This window comes from Danio rerio, chromosome 11 (assembly GCF_049306965.1).
Source record: "Danio rerio strain Tuebingen ecotype United States chromosome 11, GRCz12tu, whole genome shotgun sequence".
Lineage (NCBI taxonomy): Eukaryota > Metazoa > Chordata > Actinopteri > Cypriniformes > Danionidae > Danio > Danio rerio.
Window position 1 is genome coordinate 8,288,044 of NC_133186.1, and position 18,467 is coordinate 8,306,510.

Here is an 18,467-nt window from a genome sequence, read left to right on the forward strand (position 1 = left end):
CTAATTACGATATGCGGATGATTATGAGGCCATGATGGACAGAGGCCAGTGAGCAAATTTGGCCAAGTTTATAGTCAGGTATAAATCGGGCTCGGACCCATAATTACAGTTACAGTGTTGGACCGAGTCAGGCTTGGTCACAAGGTGCACAGACTCGAGTTCAATTTTTTTTGGGTCCGATCTAAGCTCTAAACTAGCTGTCATGATTTATGTATTACATTGTTGTAAATATACATTAAGACACATTCTGTTCACAGCTAATGTATTTTGCTTTAATAGTAATAATAAATAGCATATAAAAATTAAAGTTTACCTTAAAATGCTTGACCTCAATGTTTTTAACTGTCCACTGCCCTGCAATGTCTATTTTAAGAACAAATCTATTTCTGTTAATGTCTTTTTACACCACAGATAACCAAACTAGGGTCCGTGAGCCAAAGATGGCCCATACTAACCTTTGACTTAGCCCACTATCCTGTTTGAGATCAGAAAGATTGATGGGGAGGTGGTTGGGGTGAATATCTTTGATAATTTTAAGCAATGTTTTGTAGTTATTTTTAAATATTTGGAAATTACTCATGGAAAAAAAGTTATGTATTACAGTTTGGTGTATTTACAATCAATTTAGTTTTTTGGAAAAAGTTCGGGCACTCCTGCTTCAGACCAAAAAAGAAAGAACGAACGTTTATTCCTACCAATCTCATATTTTGTTCCTATAACATTGGCTGTGATGAATCCCTTCTTCTTCTTCTTCTTGGTGCGCACTTTCCTCTTTACGCCATTCTGATTGGTTAGAGCTGGTGACATTTTCATGGGGGATGTTCTTTGATTGTCTGTGGAATATAAAGAAACATTTAGCCACTGATCATTTACTAAGGTTTTTATATTGGCTCGAGAAATGCAAAGCTATTTCTCTTCATTTGTTTTTGTTTAAAACTGATGTTAGAACAGCATTACGTGTCGCTAAACTACTTTAATGTGATAGCTCATCCAAAAAACTAAAATTCTCTCATCATTTACTTTTCATTGACTTGTTCAAAGCCTATTTGATTTTTTTTTCTGTCGAAAGTGGCATGGTAGCTCAGTGGTTAACACTGTAGGCTCACAGCAAGAAGGTCGCTGGTTCGAGTCCCAGCTGGACCACTTGACATTTCTGTGTAGAGTTTGCATGTTCTCCACATTTTGGCGTGGGTTTCCTCCGGGTGCTCTGGTTTCCCCAGTCCAAAGACTTGCGCTATAGGCGAACTGGATGAACTAGATTGGCCGTAGTGTATGAGTGTGTGTGAATGCATAAGTGTATGGGTGTTTCCCAGTACTCTGTTGTGGGCTGAAGTGCATCCACTGCATAAAACATATGCTGGAATAGTTGGCAGTTCATTCTGCTGTGGTGACCTGTGATAAATAAGAGATTAATCCAAAGAAAAATTAATGTTCTGTAGCATACAAAAGAAGATATTTTGAAGAATGCTGATTTTGGTTATCCACTGACTTCCACCTTAACTTTTTTTCTACTATGAAATGTCAATGGGTTCCAGCAATCAGCATTTTTCTAAATATTATTTTGTGTGTCTAACACAAGAAAGAAGCTTTAAAGGGGACCTAGTATGACCCTTTTTACAAGAGGTAAAATAAGTCTCTGATTAGTTTCCCATTAGAAGCTGGTTCTAAAATTGGAAACAAAGAAGCTGGAAACAATGACTATAGAATACACAAGACAAGTTACTGGTATAGTTTTGAATGGATGAAAAGTGTAACGGTCAATATGGAGAATGAAGCCCCGCCTACTACTAGTACAGGACCCAATCATCAATTGCTATAGACTTGCATTTCTCCAGGGGAAAACTTCACACCAGACGTGTGATTTACAACAGTTTGGTGGTCAACAAACACACTGGAATCTTAGCGAATACTTGAGGTGTCTAAACTCAGTCCTGGAGGACCAGTGTCCTGCATATTTTAGTACCAACTCCAATTAAATACACCTATACCAGCTAATCTCAGTTGAAGTCAGAATTATTAGCCCCCCTTTGAATTTTTTATATATTTTTTTATATTTGCCAAATGAAGTTTAACAGAGCAAGGAAATTTTCACAGTCTGTCTGATATTATTTTTTCTTCTGGAGAAAGTCTTATTTGTTTTATTTCGGCTAGAATAAAAGCAGTTTTTATTTTTTTTAAACCATATTAGGGACAAAATTATAAGCCCCTTGAAGCTATTTTTGTTTTTGATAGTCTACAGAACAAACCATCGTTATATAATAACTTACCTAATTACCCTAACCTGCCTAGTTAACCTAATTAATCTAGTTAAGTCTTTAAATGTCACTTTAAGCTGTACAGAAGTGTCTTGAAAAATATCTAGTCAAATATTATTTACTGTCATCATGGCAAAGATAAAAATAAATCCGTTATTAGAAATGAGTTATTAAAACTATTATGTTCAGAAATGTGTGGAAAAAATCTTCTTTTCATTAAACAGAAATTGGGGGGAAAAAATAAATGGGGGCTAATAATTCTGACTTTAACTGTATACTAGATATCTCCAGGCAGGTGTATTGAAGGAAGTTAGAGCTAAACCATGCCAGAAACCGGCCATTCAGGACTGAGCTTGGACACCCCTGCCAGTGTATCTCAAGTTGATTTGTGTAAAAGTTAAATATATTTTAAATAAACTGCAAACAAAAAAATACATATACACTTTTTTTTCAGATTCTTTCTTGAAACTCTCACATACTTGTCTGATGGTTCATTATGCAGCTCATTATGCAGGTCTTTGTTTTCTCAGGTGTTACTCACTGCATTAGTAATGATTATTCAAGCCTTCTTGCATAAACCATTTTCACTCAGAAAGTGACTTAGAAATTTTAATTCATTATATTGTTTTCTCTGAGCAAGTAAACAAGATGTTTCTCACACCATTTTGAAGCAAAAACACTAGGCTACAAGATCCAGTGCAAAAGTCTTGTGAAAAAATGTTCTCTGTGTGTTTCACGGCCTTGTTTCAGTGACTTCAAAATTTTAGTTTTTCCACTAACTACGCATAAACATTTCTCTCAAAAACACAAACACATACAAACATTCTGCTTGGGTCTTATTGTAGCCCAGCTTGTGCTTTTTACAGTGTTATCACACACTTTAGCCAGTTAAACTCTGCTGCTATTTTGAGATTTCTGCCTGGAGTTTGCCTACCCAAATTTAAAAGAGGTGTTAACGTAAAAATTTGGTATAATTTTAAAGAAAATCCTCTGAATTTTCATAAACACTATTGAAAGTGTTTAAAATATCTGTATATGCTGTCTGTGTTACAATAAACACCTAAAAAAAAAAAAAAAAAAAAAAGAGGCGCTTGTCTGTTTTCTACAACCCAAATGCCAGTGCATGTCAAAACTTCTCCAGAGCCCCAAAAAACCCTCAAACCCCTGAAGGTTAAAGGGACTTTAATTTAAACCCTTTATAAACGATGTTTGCATAATAGGTCCCTTTTTCCACTACATGCAAATGATGAGGTAATTTCCAGTTTTGGTGAACCAACTGAAAATCTAGTAACTGTAAGATTTAAAAACAACAACAGCAACATTTCTGAAGGCTTTCTCAAGCCAATGTCAAAGTACTGAGATATGTTTCATTACACTTCACCATCAATAGACACATCTCCATCACCTACTAGAGAATCTACGACCAAGACAGAAAGAGTTGTATTGTGGATAATCATTTGCGGTCGCTGTTGTAATTACATCAAATGTACGGTACCTCCATCATTGGGGGGTGAGGGCATATCTCAAACTCCTGACCTCTCGCTTCCCAGCCTCAGAGGCTTCTGAGACACAGTTCGGCACCAAGTCTACTTCCTTCTGACTGTCTTTGTGGCAACAATGTTAAGAGGCGGCAGGATCATCTGTCCACTTAGACCATGAGGCAGGGGACAGAGTGAAGTCAGGTTGTGGACTGTATATCTATAAGGAAAGAGGTCAGGGCTTCTCCACAGGACCACAGATGGGCAGGCAGACAAGGAGTCTGAAAGACAGAAAGAAACAAGAAGATTGGTAATGTCAAACAAGGAAGAGACACTGGAGGGAACTGCACAGTCTGGCCAAACGTTTACTCTGTCACTCAAAGCTATCAGCACTGCTGACAGCAGGTTTCACCTCACTGATCAGCTCTTTCTGCCTGACGGGGGCTTCAGCACATGAGGGTCTGTCTGCTGCTTGTCAAGCAAACTCGACATTAGCACCGCCGCATCATCAGCCTGCGAGGTTTTTTCCATGTTTAACATTCTAATGTTCACTGTACATGTCTGTGATCTGTCACGCAGCAAAGCACACGTCTAACAACGCAACCCGCTCTCTGAAAAACTAACGCTAGCATCAAACTAACAGCACAGCGATGTGCTCTTCTGACATGAAGATGACAAATGATTAATAAGCCTAGTGATATTAAATATTTATCAATTATGATACTTAGCCTGAAAGTTGCAACATGTAATGTTGAAAAGTCAGATTTACATCCATGAATTACCTTAAACTGTCAAATTTAACACTCAAAAAATAAATTTTGGGTGACACTTAATAAAAACTACACACTATAAATCATGTATTAAGCATTAACAAATAGTGAATTCATTATCTGTGAAGCATTAACTCTACATTAACAGACGTTAGTAAGAAGTCGGCTGATACAAATGCTGTATACTTGATTTATAAGCACCTATATAATGTGCTTAATTATTACATTTTCATACTTTGTTTTTAATTTTGTTCATTACTAAATTAAGCATTGCATCATTTTCACACCAGTTACTTGAGAGAAGTTGCCGTTTTTTAAAGATTATTCAGAATGTGCAAGTAAATGATTAATAAACTAGTTAAAATAACATTTTTATATCTTATATATCATTATTATTATTATTATTATAGTTCATTTGTATGTTGATAAATGCTTTATTAACTCAACTTCATCCAGTTTTGTGACCAAATCTAAAGTGACGACTAATTATGCTTTATAAATCCCTAATAAATGACAATTAAATTCTAGACAGGAAAAAAAGAAAGTAAATGACATTTATTTTTGTTCATTTGAAGATACTGTATATAAATGAAACTGTATCAAAAGATAAATCTAATAATTTGCAATCTTAACTAAAATATATATTTTTTTTAAATTAACAAATGATTTTATTGTTGTTATCCAGTTTTATGTTATATTTTGACACTCCTGGAATTCTGCAATGTTTAAACTTTGCAATTCTATATAAAAAGTAATATTACAGTAAAGATGTGCTGTTCATTTGATACGGAGCCTTTTAAAAACGATAACTTAACTTAAAACATGGACATTCTACCAGAAACGTACATTATCTGTCTCTGAAATAAAAACAGAAATACCGTAAATTAAAAGTATTTTATCCCAAAAATGTCTAAAATGGCCTGATGGTTGATGGATTTCTGTGAGTTGTTCAGTAACAGAATTTGTCATTCATTTAGTTCTCAGATATTTGTTCTTTATTAAAAACACTTTACAAATTTACATTTGTCCGCATGTTTCGGTCACATTTCTATTAAGTTTAACATAAAATGTGCAATACACCTAAAAGGCTATGATTTGGAGGTGAAATCATTTGATGGAGAGGCTGACAGTGCGTTCGGTCATTGAATTGTCTGATTTTATGCTTGTTTTGGTATGTTTTTTTTAAGATGAAAAAGACAAGCTCAAAGGTAACCCTGTCCCATTTTTATAAGTGAAAATGTACATTTCTGGGAGAATGTCTCACCCCCTGGCAAGTAACTCCTTCAAAAACTGAACATCCTAAAGTATTTACATATTTTCTAACTATTTTATAAAAATGTAATGTGTGCATAATGAGAAGGAATAGTTTCAGATAGATTCATAAAACTGTCAGTATGTAAACATCCTTGCACGAAGTCATTGTTTTAATGGCAGTACGCACTGAACTGATTAGATTTAAGGCATCACATTTGATAAAAACATCAACTGTACCAAATGAAACAATGTAAAATTGCCAAGTTGATTTACGTATTTCTTTGTTTAGTTGTAAATCTGCATTTCTGACTTGTATGCTTCAGCTATGACTCTCAAAATACAATCCAACACTGACTTCTTGTGGTGTATTTGTAAAGTGCATGTGTGCACACTGATTTCACACATTTAAACTAAAAAAACCAAAACACATTAACAGCCAAGTATGCTCCAAGAATAAATGTAAAAAAAAAATTTTTACAAGGGAATCATTTGGTTAAATTCTTGCTAAGTTTACATTTATGTGATCATTCGTATCAGTCACATTGCAGGACATGCAATGTTGAGTCTGTATTATCATTTATATTTGCATGTGATTTTCAGGCCTGTTACTGTTTGAGGATTTACAAAACATTCAGGCAAACATTATTAGTGGTTAATAGCGGAATAGTTTCAGGAGGAATGAATGTCAAGGGGATGACAAGAGGATCATTTGGTAAAATTCTCACCATGTTTATTAAGTGTATTTCTGTGTGACCACTTATAAATAGACTTTTTTTTTAAATAAACTCAAAATATGTCCGTGTTTTTTCTGTAGGTTGATAAAGCAAACATCAGGGCTGGAAAATATACAGTTGAAGTCAGAATTATTAGACCCCCCCTTCTGATTTTATTTATTTATTTTTATATATTTCTCAAATGATGTTTAAGAGAGCAGGGAACTTTTCACAGTACAACTGATGATATTTTTTCTTCTAGAGAAAGTCTTTTTTGTTTTATTTCGGCTAGAACAAAAAGCAGTTTTTAATTTTTTTAAACACCACTTTAAAGACAAAATTATTAGGCCTTTTTAGCTATATTTTTAATAATTAACCTAGTTAAGCCTTTAAATGTCACTTTAAGCTGTATAGAAGTGAAAAATGTCTAGTGTAATATTATTTACTGTCATCATGGCAAAGATAAAATAAATCAGTTATTAGAGATAATGTATTAAAACTATTATGTTTAAAAATGTGTTTAAAAAAATTAAACAGGGGGTTAATAATTCAGGGGGGATTATAATACTGACTACAACTGTATTGTTTCAGCATCAATATTGCAATGTGTACATCCACAATAGTCACAATAGCAGGATCCGCAACATTGAATCGGGATTATAGTTGAGTAGGCATTAAAAACACACACCATTGTGCAGTAATTGCAAAGTTTAACCATAAAGTCACCCCAAAAAATGTATCATTTGCATGTGTTTTACAGCCAGTTTAAAGCATTCAGGCACAGGAAGTTAAGATTTTAGTAACTTCAAGAAACATTAATTGTATTTATGTGCAGTATGCACTACCTCAATTGCTTCGTACTGACACACTGAGGAAGGCTTTGTGCCGAAACGTGTTTGTCTGTTATCACCCGTAAAATGTAAGAAAAAGTAAAAATTAAAACAGTACGAAGCAATTGAGTGCGAATTATTACCTACTTTTGAATAATAGTAACGATCAGATTAACGCACCAAACCAAAGAAGTAACTAAAAAAAATAATAATTTTTTTTTTTTTTTAAACGCAAGCGCGCAGGACAAACTTCAGTATGCACTACCTGATAAAAGTCTTAAAGTTGTAAAAACAACAAATAAAAACCTGACTTCTAGTTGTTCATTTGGTATCAAAAGTGGCTTATATGAAAGACAAAGGCCTCTAGATTACGCTTCATTTACCAAAATAAAATATGATCATATAATTACACCTTGATTTCTTAATTTTTTAATTAGGACAGTAAGGTCTGACTTTGCTTAGACAAAAGTCTTGTCACTTAACAGAAAAAATGCACAGTTTAAAATATAAAGTCATGCTGCAGTGGAAAAAGAGTTAATATTGTGTACTTTATGAGCTTGAACGACTGCATCCATGCATCTCTGCAATGACTTGAATAACTTATTAGTAAAATCATCTGGAATAGCAAGGAAAGCATTCTTGCAGGACTTCCAGAATTCTTTGGATTTCATTTTCAATGCCTCCTCCAGCTTACCCCAGACATGCTTATAATGTTCATGTCTGGTGACTGTGCTGGCCAATCCTGGGACACTTTGGCCTTCTTTGCTTTTAGGAACTTTGATGTGGAGGCTGAAGTATATGAGAAGAGCCATTCTGCTGAAGAATTTGCCTTCTTCCTTGGATTGTAATAGGCAGCACAAATACCTCAGGCTGTTGATGTTGCCATCCACTCGGCAGATCTCGCACGCCTGCCTCTATATTGAATGCAACAACAAACTATGATTTTTCCTTCACCCAACTTCAGTGAGAATCTTGGGTTATGCGGGTTCCAATAGGTCACCAGAAAAATCTACCTTTTACCACTTTTCCAAGTGATCAACTAGAAGTCAAGTTATTATTTATTGCTCCTACAACTAAGATGACAAGACTTCTGTCAGATAGTGTATATGCAATGAAGATTATCCAGTGTTATTTAGTTCACATTAAATTATTCAATTTGTGTGCCTGAATGCTGTTAGACCATAAAGCAGTTATTTCATTTGTAACTTCAATACTGCGTTTATCATTGCTTGTGGATTGGTTTTGCTCCATTTTATGCAAATGTGCTCCACTATAAAATCATTCGATTATCTTCTAAAATTGTCCTAAACTGATTAATTCTTTTTAAACAGAGCTATTAATTTCATCTATTAAAATTATACTCAATAATGCAACATTTTTGCAAATAAAATCTTGCAATTAGGGCTGCGCGATTAATCAAAAAAAGATCACGATCTCGCTTCGACCGTACACACGATCTTAATTCAGCTTTTTATACGATTCAGCCAATTATATTTTTAAGGTCAGGAGAGAAGCCTAAAGGCGGTCGCACAAGTCTTAGCAGCAACATAAACACCTTCAAATGGCATTAAAAGTGTCACATACTGTATTTATAAGGTGTAATTCACTCAGAAATGTTATTTTTGTCTTCATGCAATATGTATTTGCGTCCCTGAAATCACACGTGGGCTGACCCCGAGACTGTTTGCTTACTACCGTGAACACACGCGTGTGCACAACAATGACGGCTACTTTAGTGAACAGAACCTGTGTAGGCTGTGAATAACAGGTAATAAAGTTGTAAACAACTTTCAGCTTGTTGCACAGAGCGATCGTTCGAGAGCCACGCTGAAAGAATGATATGCATGTGTGATGTGTCGCACATCATTTAAAAGATCATAACGCATTTTAAGGTAATGATTACGACAAGCATTTAATTTTTTTTTTCTTTAATAGCTAACACATAGTGTTGTGCGTGAAAATAAATGTTTAACAGTTTCAGTACACTCTAGCTTATAATGTTGAATATAATGCAAGAAGTAATCTGATAATGACAAATGTCTGATTTTACCAGTGAAAACAAACGGTCTACTAATGCTGTCAATGATAAATGACAAGCATATGTCTCAAACAAAATAAATCAACTTTATGATTATGAATAGTTGTATTCTGATGAACAGGACATATTGATAATCTGTTCAAGTCCACAATAATGACTGTAAAAAATTGAGCATTTTAAGCAACAGTAGACCTACACACAGGCTTAATATTATTAGTGTTGTTTTACCATATCATCACCTTAGAATTATAAGGTTCTATCTGACATTTTTGTCAAAATAGAGGTATTGACATATTCTTATTTATACTTATTTACAATATGGGATGTTTTATATGGGATGGGAAGTTGTTTACATTAAGACTTTAAAAAAAAATGTTACACAAATACTGTTTGCTATATGGATTGCAAAAACTTTGAAACTCAATAACTCAAAATCATTCAGGACGCAGATAGAACCTTAAAATTCCAAGATGATGATATGTTTGAGAATTAACAATAAAAATAAATAAATAAAATCACATTAACCTTTATTTTACATCTAAAAAAATCGTGAATAAGAATCGTGATCTTGATTTTAAGCAAAAAATAAATCGTCATTCACATTTTAGCCAGAATCGTGCAGCCCTACTTGCAATGTTATTTTCAATATTGTGCAGTCCAAGCAAACATCATTTTAAAACCTACGAATGTGAAATTTAGTTGCTTTCTTAATAATTTCTAGAAAGTAAACTTTAGAGGCAAGTTAATTAAACTATTGACCTTATACTAAAATGCGGAAGTGCGCCTGTTTTCGCGATTTTTTTTTTTACTTCCGTTTCAGTCGCCTATGGGAGAAATGACAAGGAATAATAAACGGCAAAAAACGGTCAAACTACTTGCTCTACAAACAAATGTTTGCATGACTATACAGACCAAGTAGAATAATATAACAAGAAAATATCAGTTTGCAACATCAAACAGCGAAACAAGCAGTTTTTAATGTCTAAAAATTAATGGAAGTGAATGAGACCGGAAGTCTCGAGCCAAAAAGATTCAAATGGCAGCGCCCGCTCGTCTGCGGAGAATAAGGTCAATACAGACAAGCCCAACATATTCTGAGACTTGAAAAATACATAGTATTACAGACAAGCCATTACTTAAAATTTCATTATACCTTTCCCATTTCATTCTTTTTCAATCACCTTGATTCATCATTATATTCCTTTAATAGTATATATTTATACAACTTTTTAAATTGATTAATATCCTGACATTGTTTAAGAATCTGTTCTAGACTGTTCCATAATTTTACACCACAGACATACACATTTTTTTTTTAAGTTGTCCTTGTTTTCAACTTTCTAAAATTGTGTTCTTCTCTCAGATTATATCCCCCTTGTCTTTCTTTAAAAAGCTTTCGTATGCATTTTGGAAGTAATTTATTCCTAGCTTAACATAAATTGTGCTGTTTTAAATTTAACCAAGTCACTGAACTTAAGTATCTTCAATTCTAAAAATAAAGGATTTGTATGCTCCAAATACCCCTTATTTTCTATCAGTCTAATTACTTTTTTCTGCATTGTACATACGGATATATTATATTAGATTCATATGCATTTCCCCAAATTTCAACACAATACCTCATATACTGTATGGCAACATAAGTGTGTTCTATAAAACATACATTGATTTATCGTCCAGGATAAATTTAGTTTTATACACCATTGCTACGGTTTTTACTAATTTTGATTTCAAATTATACATTTGCGGTTTCCAACTAATTTTGCGAACATTTACAACACCAAGAAACTTAATTGCATATACTCTAATACTTCATTATCAATTTATAAATCTATATTATGACTACTTTCTAATTTCCCAAATAACATATACTTTGTTAGTTTAATGACAATATAACACAACAGACGATATTTCAAAGAAAGTTGGAAATCTGTAACTACCCAGCAGACACACATCATCATAAGACGTAATATTAGGTTAAATTGAGGTTGAGACTTCAGGTGACCAAAATCCAATGTCTATTCAGCATCTAAAGAGGACAACAATATTTTGTCATCTAATAACGACATCAAATGATGTTGATATTTGGTTGATGTTAGGTTGTGTTAGAAAGTAAACATCTTAAACCAACGTCATTTTGATTATGAATACTGCCATTTATTCATCAGGTATGGCAACCAAAATCCAACGTCTGATAGACATCATAGTGGTATCGTCCACACAAAACATTAACCAAGCTTATGAAAAACACAGACCAAGAGTTTGAATATTCATCATTCATTTTCTTGTCATTGGCTTAGTCCCTTTATTAATCCAGGGTCGACACAGCGGAATGAACCGCCAACTTATCCAGCAAGTTTTTACACAGCGGATGCCCTTCCAGCCGCAACCCATCTCTGGGAAACATCCACACACACATTCACACACACACTCATACACTACGGACAATTTAGCCTACCCATTTCACCTGTACCGCATGTCTTTGGGGGAAACAGAGCACCCGAAAAAACCCACACGAATGCAGGGAGAACATGCAAACTCCACACAGAAACGTTAACTGAGCTGAGGCTCGAACCCGCAACCTTCTTGCTGTGAGGCGACAGCACTATCTACTCCGTCCCTTTACTAATGTGGGGTCGCCACAGAGGAATGAACCGCCAACCAATCCAGCAGGTTTTTATGCAGCAGATGCCCTCCAGCCGCAACCTATCTCTGGGAAACATCCACACACACACACACACACTACAGACAATTTAGAAATTCACCTGTACCACATGTCTATGGACTGTAGGGGAAACGGAGCACCCGGAGGAAACCCACGCAAACGCAGGGAGAACATGCAAACTCCACTCAGAAATGCCAACTGAGCCGAGATTCGAACCAGCAACCTTCCTGCTGTGAGGGGACAGCACTACCTACTGCGCCACTGCATCACCCCGCCACTCAACATTATAAGATGGTAATATTAGGCTAGCGTTAGGTCGTGACATCAGGTGACCAAAATCCAATGTCTAGCCAGCATCCAAGGACAACGATATTTTGACATCCAATAACGACGTCAAATGATGTTGATATTTAGGTTGTGCTTGAAAGTGACTAAAATCCACCATCGATCCAACATCTTAAACCAACGTCATATTGACATCAAATACTGACATTTATTCGGCAGGTAGGGCAACCAAACCCCAACGTCTTTTAGATGTCATAGTGGTAACGTACACACAATGTCAAGCTGTTACATCATTACATGTTGATATTTGGTTGATTTCTCATTGTGTTTGAAAGTGACCAAAATCCAACGGTGAGGCAACATCTTAAACCAAGTTAATATATCGATGTCAAATAATGGCATTTATTCATCAGGTGTGGCAACCAAAATCCAACGTCTATTAGACATCATAGTGGTAAAGTCCACACAACGTCAAGCTGTTAAATCATTAGACATTGACAGTCGGTTGATTTTATGTTGTGTTTAAAAGTGACAAAAATCCAACGTTGAGCCAACATTATAAACCAACTTCATATTGATGTCAAATACTGACATTTAAACGTCATGTATGGCAACCAAAATCCAATGTCTGATAGACGTCATAATGGTAACGTCCACACAACGTCAAGCTGTAACATCATTAGACATTGATATTTGGTTGATTTTAGGCTGTGTTTGAAAGTGACTTAAAGCCAATATTGAGCCAACATCTTAAACCAACTTCATATTGACGTCAAATACTGACATTTATTTGTCAGGTATGGCAACCAAAATCCAAAGTCTGATAGACATCATAGTGGTAACATCTACACAATGTCAAGCAGTAGCATCGTTAGGCATCGTTGGGTTCTGAAGTCAATTTGATTTTTATTTCCAAACAAAATGCGAAATCGCCTGACTTTGTGGTACAACATCAATCTGATGTCATGTTGACATCCTGTGCCTGATGGGTATTGACTTCTATACTATGAACGAAACTCATAGGCTGTTTTTTAATTCCAAGAACGCAGAGAACAGACTTGCGTTCTTGTGGAGACTGGTCTTGCCAGGTGTCCTCGGAAGAACGAACTCAGGAGACCGCGAGGGCAGTGAACGCGTCCTCTGAGAAATAAGAAGCTGCGTTCTTCCTAATGGTCACATGACCTTTGCGCATTTTTAATGGAAAATTATTTACAGCCTTTCACACAACGATGTATTGTTTTTCCCCTTTTTAAAATATTTACTCTGCATAAAATATTATAAATATAAGTTGCACAATATAACTAAAATAGATTTTAATACGAATTTCAGCAAACAAACAACCCTTAATGTGTTTATTCCTTTATTAAGATGCCCATGATAATGTTTACTTTCACCGTTTCATTTAGGGAAACTCCTAAGGTAAATAAGTGATATCACAGAACTTTAATAATAAATCTAAATTAAATGCTGCGCTTCCCACCTCCAGTCGCAATGACTTCTGGGACTTCCAGAGCGAGTTCGGTGCTCAAGTCTGCATCAGTGCATCCTCGATATCAAGAACACATTCGGGAAGTTTTACGCGTCCTCTGTTCTTGCAGTCTTGAGTATTAGAACTGAATATTGGCAGCTGATGATGACGTTACACGAGAACACGGACGCAAGACCTCTAAAGAATGCATGTTGAGAAACAGCCAGTTAGATTTAAAAAAAACTTGAGGGAGAAACAATACTCAGTACATTTTCATTTTGAGTGAACTATCCCTTTAGGAAAAGACTTAAACTCCTGAAAACACATCTGTGAATTCACACAATAAATAAGGTGTTAGGTTTTGTGTAATTTTCTAAAATTAGAAACAACTCTTAAACATGGTCCATACGTCTCTATGGCAACATAACCGCATAGATAGATAACCACCAGAGATCTCCAAAGCACAAAGAGGTAAAGTTGGTTTTATATTCGGATATTCAGACATTCTCCTTAAGAATAAAAATCAGAAAAGTATTCTTTGCAAATTATAAATAGGGAAGTCATATTAGCAGTAAATGACTATCAAAGCAAGCATTGTTCACACTTCACAGTGAAAAAGATAGTGTTAATGTTGTTTAGAAGTCATACTTGCATGCTAATTCCGATGGAAAATTCTAAGTTAATTGAGGTAAAGTTCGTTTTATATTTGCACATTCATTCATTTAGCAGTCTCCATATTGTTTACCATGTTACTTTGAATATTCGATCAGAATTAGCATGCAAGTATGACTTCAAAACAACATTAGCACTATCTAATCGGCTGTGAACAATGTTGTACTTTGATAGTCATTGGCTGCTAATATGATTTCCCTATTTAGAATTTGTAAAGAATACTTATCTGAAATTATATTATTAGGGAGAATGTCTGAATATCCAAATATATAACTTTACCTCTATTCAAAGTAACATGGTAAACAATAAAGAGACTGCTAAATAAACGTATGTGCGAATAAAAAGCCAACTTTACCTTTATCCAAAACACCTACACTTGACAACCCATAAAAATGTTTTATGAAACAATGAACAAACAACATCAAACCATCATCAAGACCCTTCTCACCCACTGAATGGAAAACTGTTCAGAAGTGATGTAACCCACTTGAATCACTGGTCTGTTGCAGCATAGAGCTCATTGTAAACTCTCAAACAAACAGGTCTAATGTTAAGACAGCAAGATACTTTTGCACGTGGTGGATAAATGTACAGACTGCTGGATCGACATACTGTTCTTGCTGATTTGGCTCAAGTGTATTCATGTTTATTTGATGGAAGCTTCGGCCTGTACTGTATAGGCCGCTTATAATAACAAATCTCAACCAGATGTACATTTAATACCTGCTTTTCTCCGTTTATTCACATCTTCCAGCATTTAAACAAGCACTTTAATGCAGGACACGTTGCACTATCGTCATGTGATTAAATTGCCTCTGATTTCTCTGAAAAATCCACTCATGCACGAGGCCCAGATGATGATAATGAACACCTGTGCTGCAATGGCAGGATTTCTGCAGCACTTAAATTGAACAACACAACCACAAATTATGCTTTAGTAAGGATTTAATTATAAAAATAATAAATTCTCGTTACTTATAAGCTGATGCGGATGAGAGATGCAAAGATGCGCCGCATCCTGACACACAAGACAACCTTTTGTCGTACAGCCAGTGTGTTTGTCATCATATAATTACGTCGATAAGATTGCTAGTTTGAATAAACTGTGACTGCTGTGATTAGAACAATGATGATGAAAATGAGGAGGTTTTGAGTTAATTACCTAAACAGAGGCTTCTGTCTTTCTGTCTGCGATGCTGTCGCCGTCCTCGTTCTATTTTCTTTTTCTTTTCGTAAATACTTCTTTTTGACAGTTGTATATATGCTCTTTATTTTAGCATTTCACTTAATGCTTTGGCTTTTGAATGAAAGCCTTCTAATTTGCTCTGTATGTTACCGCAAGTGCAACGTGAAGATGGGTCAACCTATTCCACAAAAGGGGGCACCTGAATTGCAAATTGTTTACACAATACATACAACACAATGCAATTTGACCACATTCTGGCAGTTTTTAATGTACTATGAAATGAGAAACACTGTTTATTTTTAAATTATTAAAATGCATGTTTTAGCGTGTATGTTTACTCTTGAGTGACAATAATCCCCCACTGTGAAATACATGGACTCTTCCGGAGCGCACTGACTCTTAGCAACAATGTTTGCATCCGGGTTCTTTTTCAGATGACTAATAAGAGTATTTATGATATATTTATACATGTTATGTGTTTTAAAGTAAATAAACAGTAATATTTCCTTTTTAATATCTTATTATTAACTAACATTAAATTTATTAGCGAATAAACATGTCAGGAATTTTCAGCACCTGACTAAATTTAAGCAAAAATGTGAGTAAAAATAAAGTACATGAAATACAGAAATACTTCCCCTTATATGTGTATGTTATATATTTCATGTACCGTACTTTACCTACTTTTTTAAACTAATTTATTTTGTAAATATAAATTTAATATAATCATCGATATAGTCTATTCCGTCAGTTCTCCGCTTGATGGCGCCATATATTAAAATACTTAGCAAAACCTATTGATTTTTGAAACTAGAGTTGTACATTTAAAAAATGTACAGGGGGAACAACAAAAACTAAGCATGTACATTAAGTATTTTCTTTTTCAGCAGTTGAGATGTCTTAAGAGCTTTAGGACTACTCTACACTGAATTTAGGTCAATGCCAAAAGGTAACAGTTTGGTAAGTACTGTACAGTTGGCATACATTTTGTTTTGCGAATGTGGTTTTTTCCAAATGAAATAAGGATTTGAGTTATTTTGTTCATTTCCAATAATCCAGAGTTGCAATCCATAAATAGTATAATTTTATCAGTTATATAGATTGAATATTATTGTGTAATTGCAACTGAAAATAAATGGATGATTGTTTTTGGCTTCACTGCACAAAAATAACACAAGGCTGACAATGCTTAAACTTATCCTTCTAATAAAATCATTGCATGAATAACATCTATGTATGCTAATGTTTAAAAAAAAAGGTTTCTTTTACTTCATTAGGAATTATGCTTTTTTTTATATCTGAGCAAATTTTTGGGGAAAATTGAAAGGAAAGCTTGTTTTCATTTATTCATTGCTATTAGAAGAACACTTTTATCTGCAGTTAGGATTTTCATAATATAATTGTTTTTATCCTATAACATTTTTTTTATTCTTGATAAGAAGGCTCTGATAAGCTCTGGAAGAGAACCAGATGCATTGGCTAACAGCAGAAGACCACATCGGGTGCCACTCAGAACATCAAACAGAGGCTACAATTCGCACAGGCTCACCAAAAGTGGACAACAGAAGATTGGAAAACGTTGCCTGGTCTGATGAGTCTCAATTTCTGCTGCTACATTCAGATGATAGGGTCAGAATTTGTCATCAGCAATATGAAATCATGGATTTATTCTGCCTTGTATCAACAGTTCAGGCTGGTGGTGGTGTAATGGTGTGGAGGATATGTTCTTGGCACACTTTGGGACCATTAGTAACAATTGAGCATCATGTCAATGCCACAGCCTACTTTTTGTTGGCTGACCATGTTCATTCTTTTATTACCACAGTATCTTTCTGATGGCTACTTCCAGCAGGATAACACGCCATGTCATAAAGCGTGAATCATCTCAGACTGCTTTCTTGAACATGACAATGAGTTCACTGTACTCAAATGGCTTCCACAGTCACCAGAACTCAATCTAATAGAGCACCTTCGGGATGAGGTGGAAAGGGGGATTCGCATCACGGATGTGCACCCAACAAATCTGCAGCAACTGCGCAATACTATGATGTCAATATGGACGAAATCTCTGAGGAATATTTCCAGTAAGTTGTTGAATCTATGCCACAAAGGATTAAGCCGGTTCTGAAGGGGGTCCAACCCAGAACTAGTAAGGTATACCTAATGAAGTGGCCGGTGAGTGTATCTTTTCAGTTTTATTAAGGTCAAGTGAACAATAAACAACTTTTCTATAGGCCTGTTCAAAGTCAGAAGTGTTAATACATTCAGTGTAATTAAATAAATCCCCTAAATGATTAAATAAGTCTATAACAAAAATGAATCCTTTTCATAACCGTCCCAGGCGCAGTGGGAAGCACAATCGCCTCGCAGCAAGAAGGTTGCTGGTTCAAGCCCCAGCAGGTACAGTTGGCATTTCTGTGAGGAGTTTGCATGTTCTCCTTGCGTTCACGAGGGTTTCCTCCGGGTGCTCTGGTTTCCCCCACAGTCCAAAGACATGTGGTACAGGTGAATTGGGTAAGCTAAAATTGTCTGTAGTGTATGTGTGTGCGTGAGTGTGTATGGATGTTTTCCAGTGATGGGTTGCAGCTGGAAGGGCACCTGCTGCGTAAAACATACGCTAGATAAGTTGGCGGTTCATTTCGCTGTGGCCACCCCAGATTAATAAAGAGACTAAGCCGAAAAGAAAATGAATGAATAACTATTCCAAAATAAGGACTGGTTTTTGAATAAAAATCCCTGCTGAAAAATCCAGCTTAAACCAGCTTAGGCTGGTTGGCTGGTTTTAGCTGGTCGACCCGGCTGGTTTTAGAGGGGTTTTGGCCATTTCCAGGCTCGTTTCCAGCCATTTCCAGC

The 18,467-nt window shown here is 35.3% G+C and overlaps 2 protein-coding genes across 46 annotated transcripts in view; one reads left to right on the forward strand and one right to left on the reverse strand.

The window, feature by feature from the left end:
- The window catches only part of ttll7 (tubulin tyrosine ligase-like family, member 7), a 169,521-nt gene extending 153,766 nt beyond the window's left edge, over positions 1-15,755 (reverse strand). For 4 of the 12 annotated variants that reach the window (XR_012386843.1, XR_012386842.1, XM_009305813.5 and 1 more), the window contains exons 1-3: positions 15,591-15,745; positions 3,751-4,014; positions 696-833 (exon numbers count right to left, since the gene is read on the reverse strand). Coding sequence is in view for 7 of the 12 variants with exons in the window: in XM_009305813.5 (XP_009304088.2) it covers positions 696-833; positions 3,751-3,775 (163 nt within the window). In the remaining 5 variants the exon portion in view is untranslated. 12 annotated transcript variants of the gene reach the window in all.
- A 234-nt stretch (positions 15,756-15,989) lies between these two features.
- The window catches only part of prkacba (protein kinase, cAMP-dependent, catalytic, beta a), a 29,158-nt gene continuing 26,680 nt past the window's right edge, over positions 15,990-18,467 (forward strand). The window contains exons 1-5 of one of the 34 annotated variants that reach the window (XM_073915592.1): positions 15,990-16,212; positions 16,502-16,574; positions 17,054-17,243; positions 17,440-17,789; positions 17,956-18,014. Coding sequence is in view for 6 of the 34 variants with exons in the window: in XM_073915576.1 (XP_073771677.1) it covers positions 17,670-17,698; positions 17,956-18,128 (202 nt within the window). In the remaining 28 variants the exon portion in view is untranslated. Of the gene's footprint in view, positions 16,575-17,053; positions 17,790-17,955; positions 18,129-18,467 lie in introns of those variants that run through there. The other 33 variants (XM_073915593.1, XM_073915582.1, XM_073915590.1 and 30 more) reach the window with 33 other exon arrangements.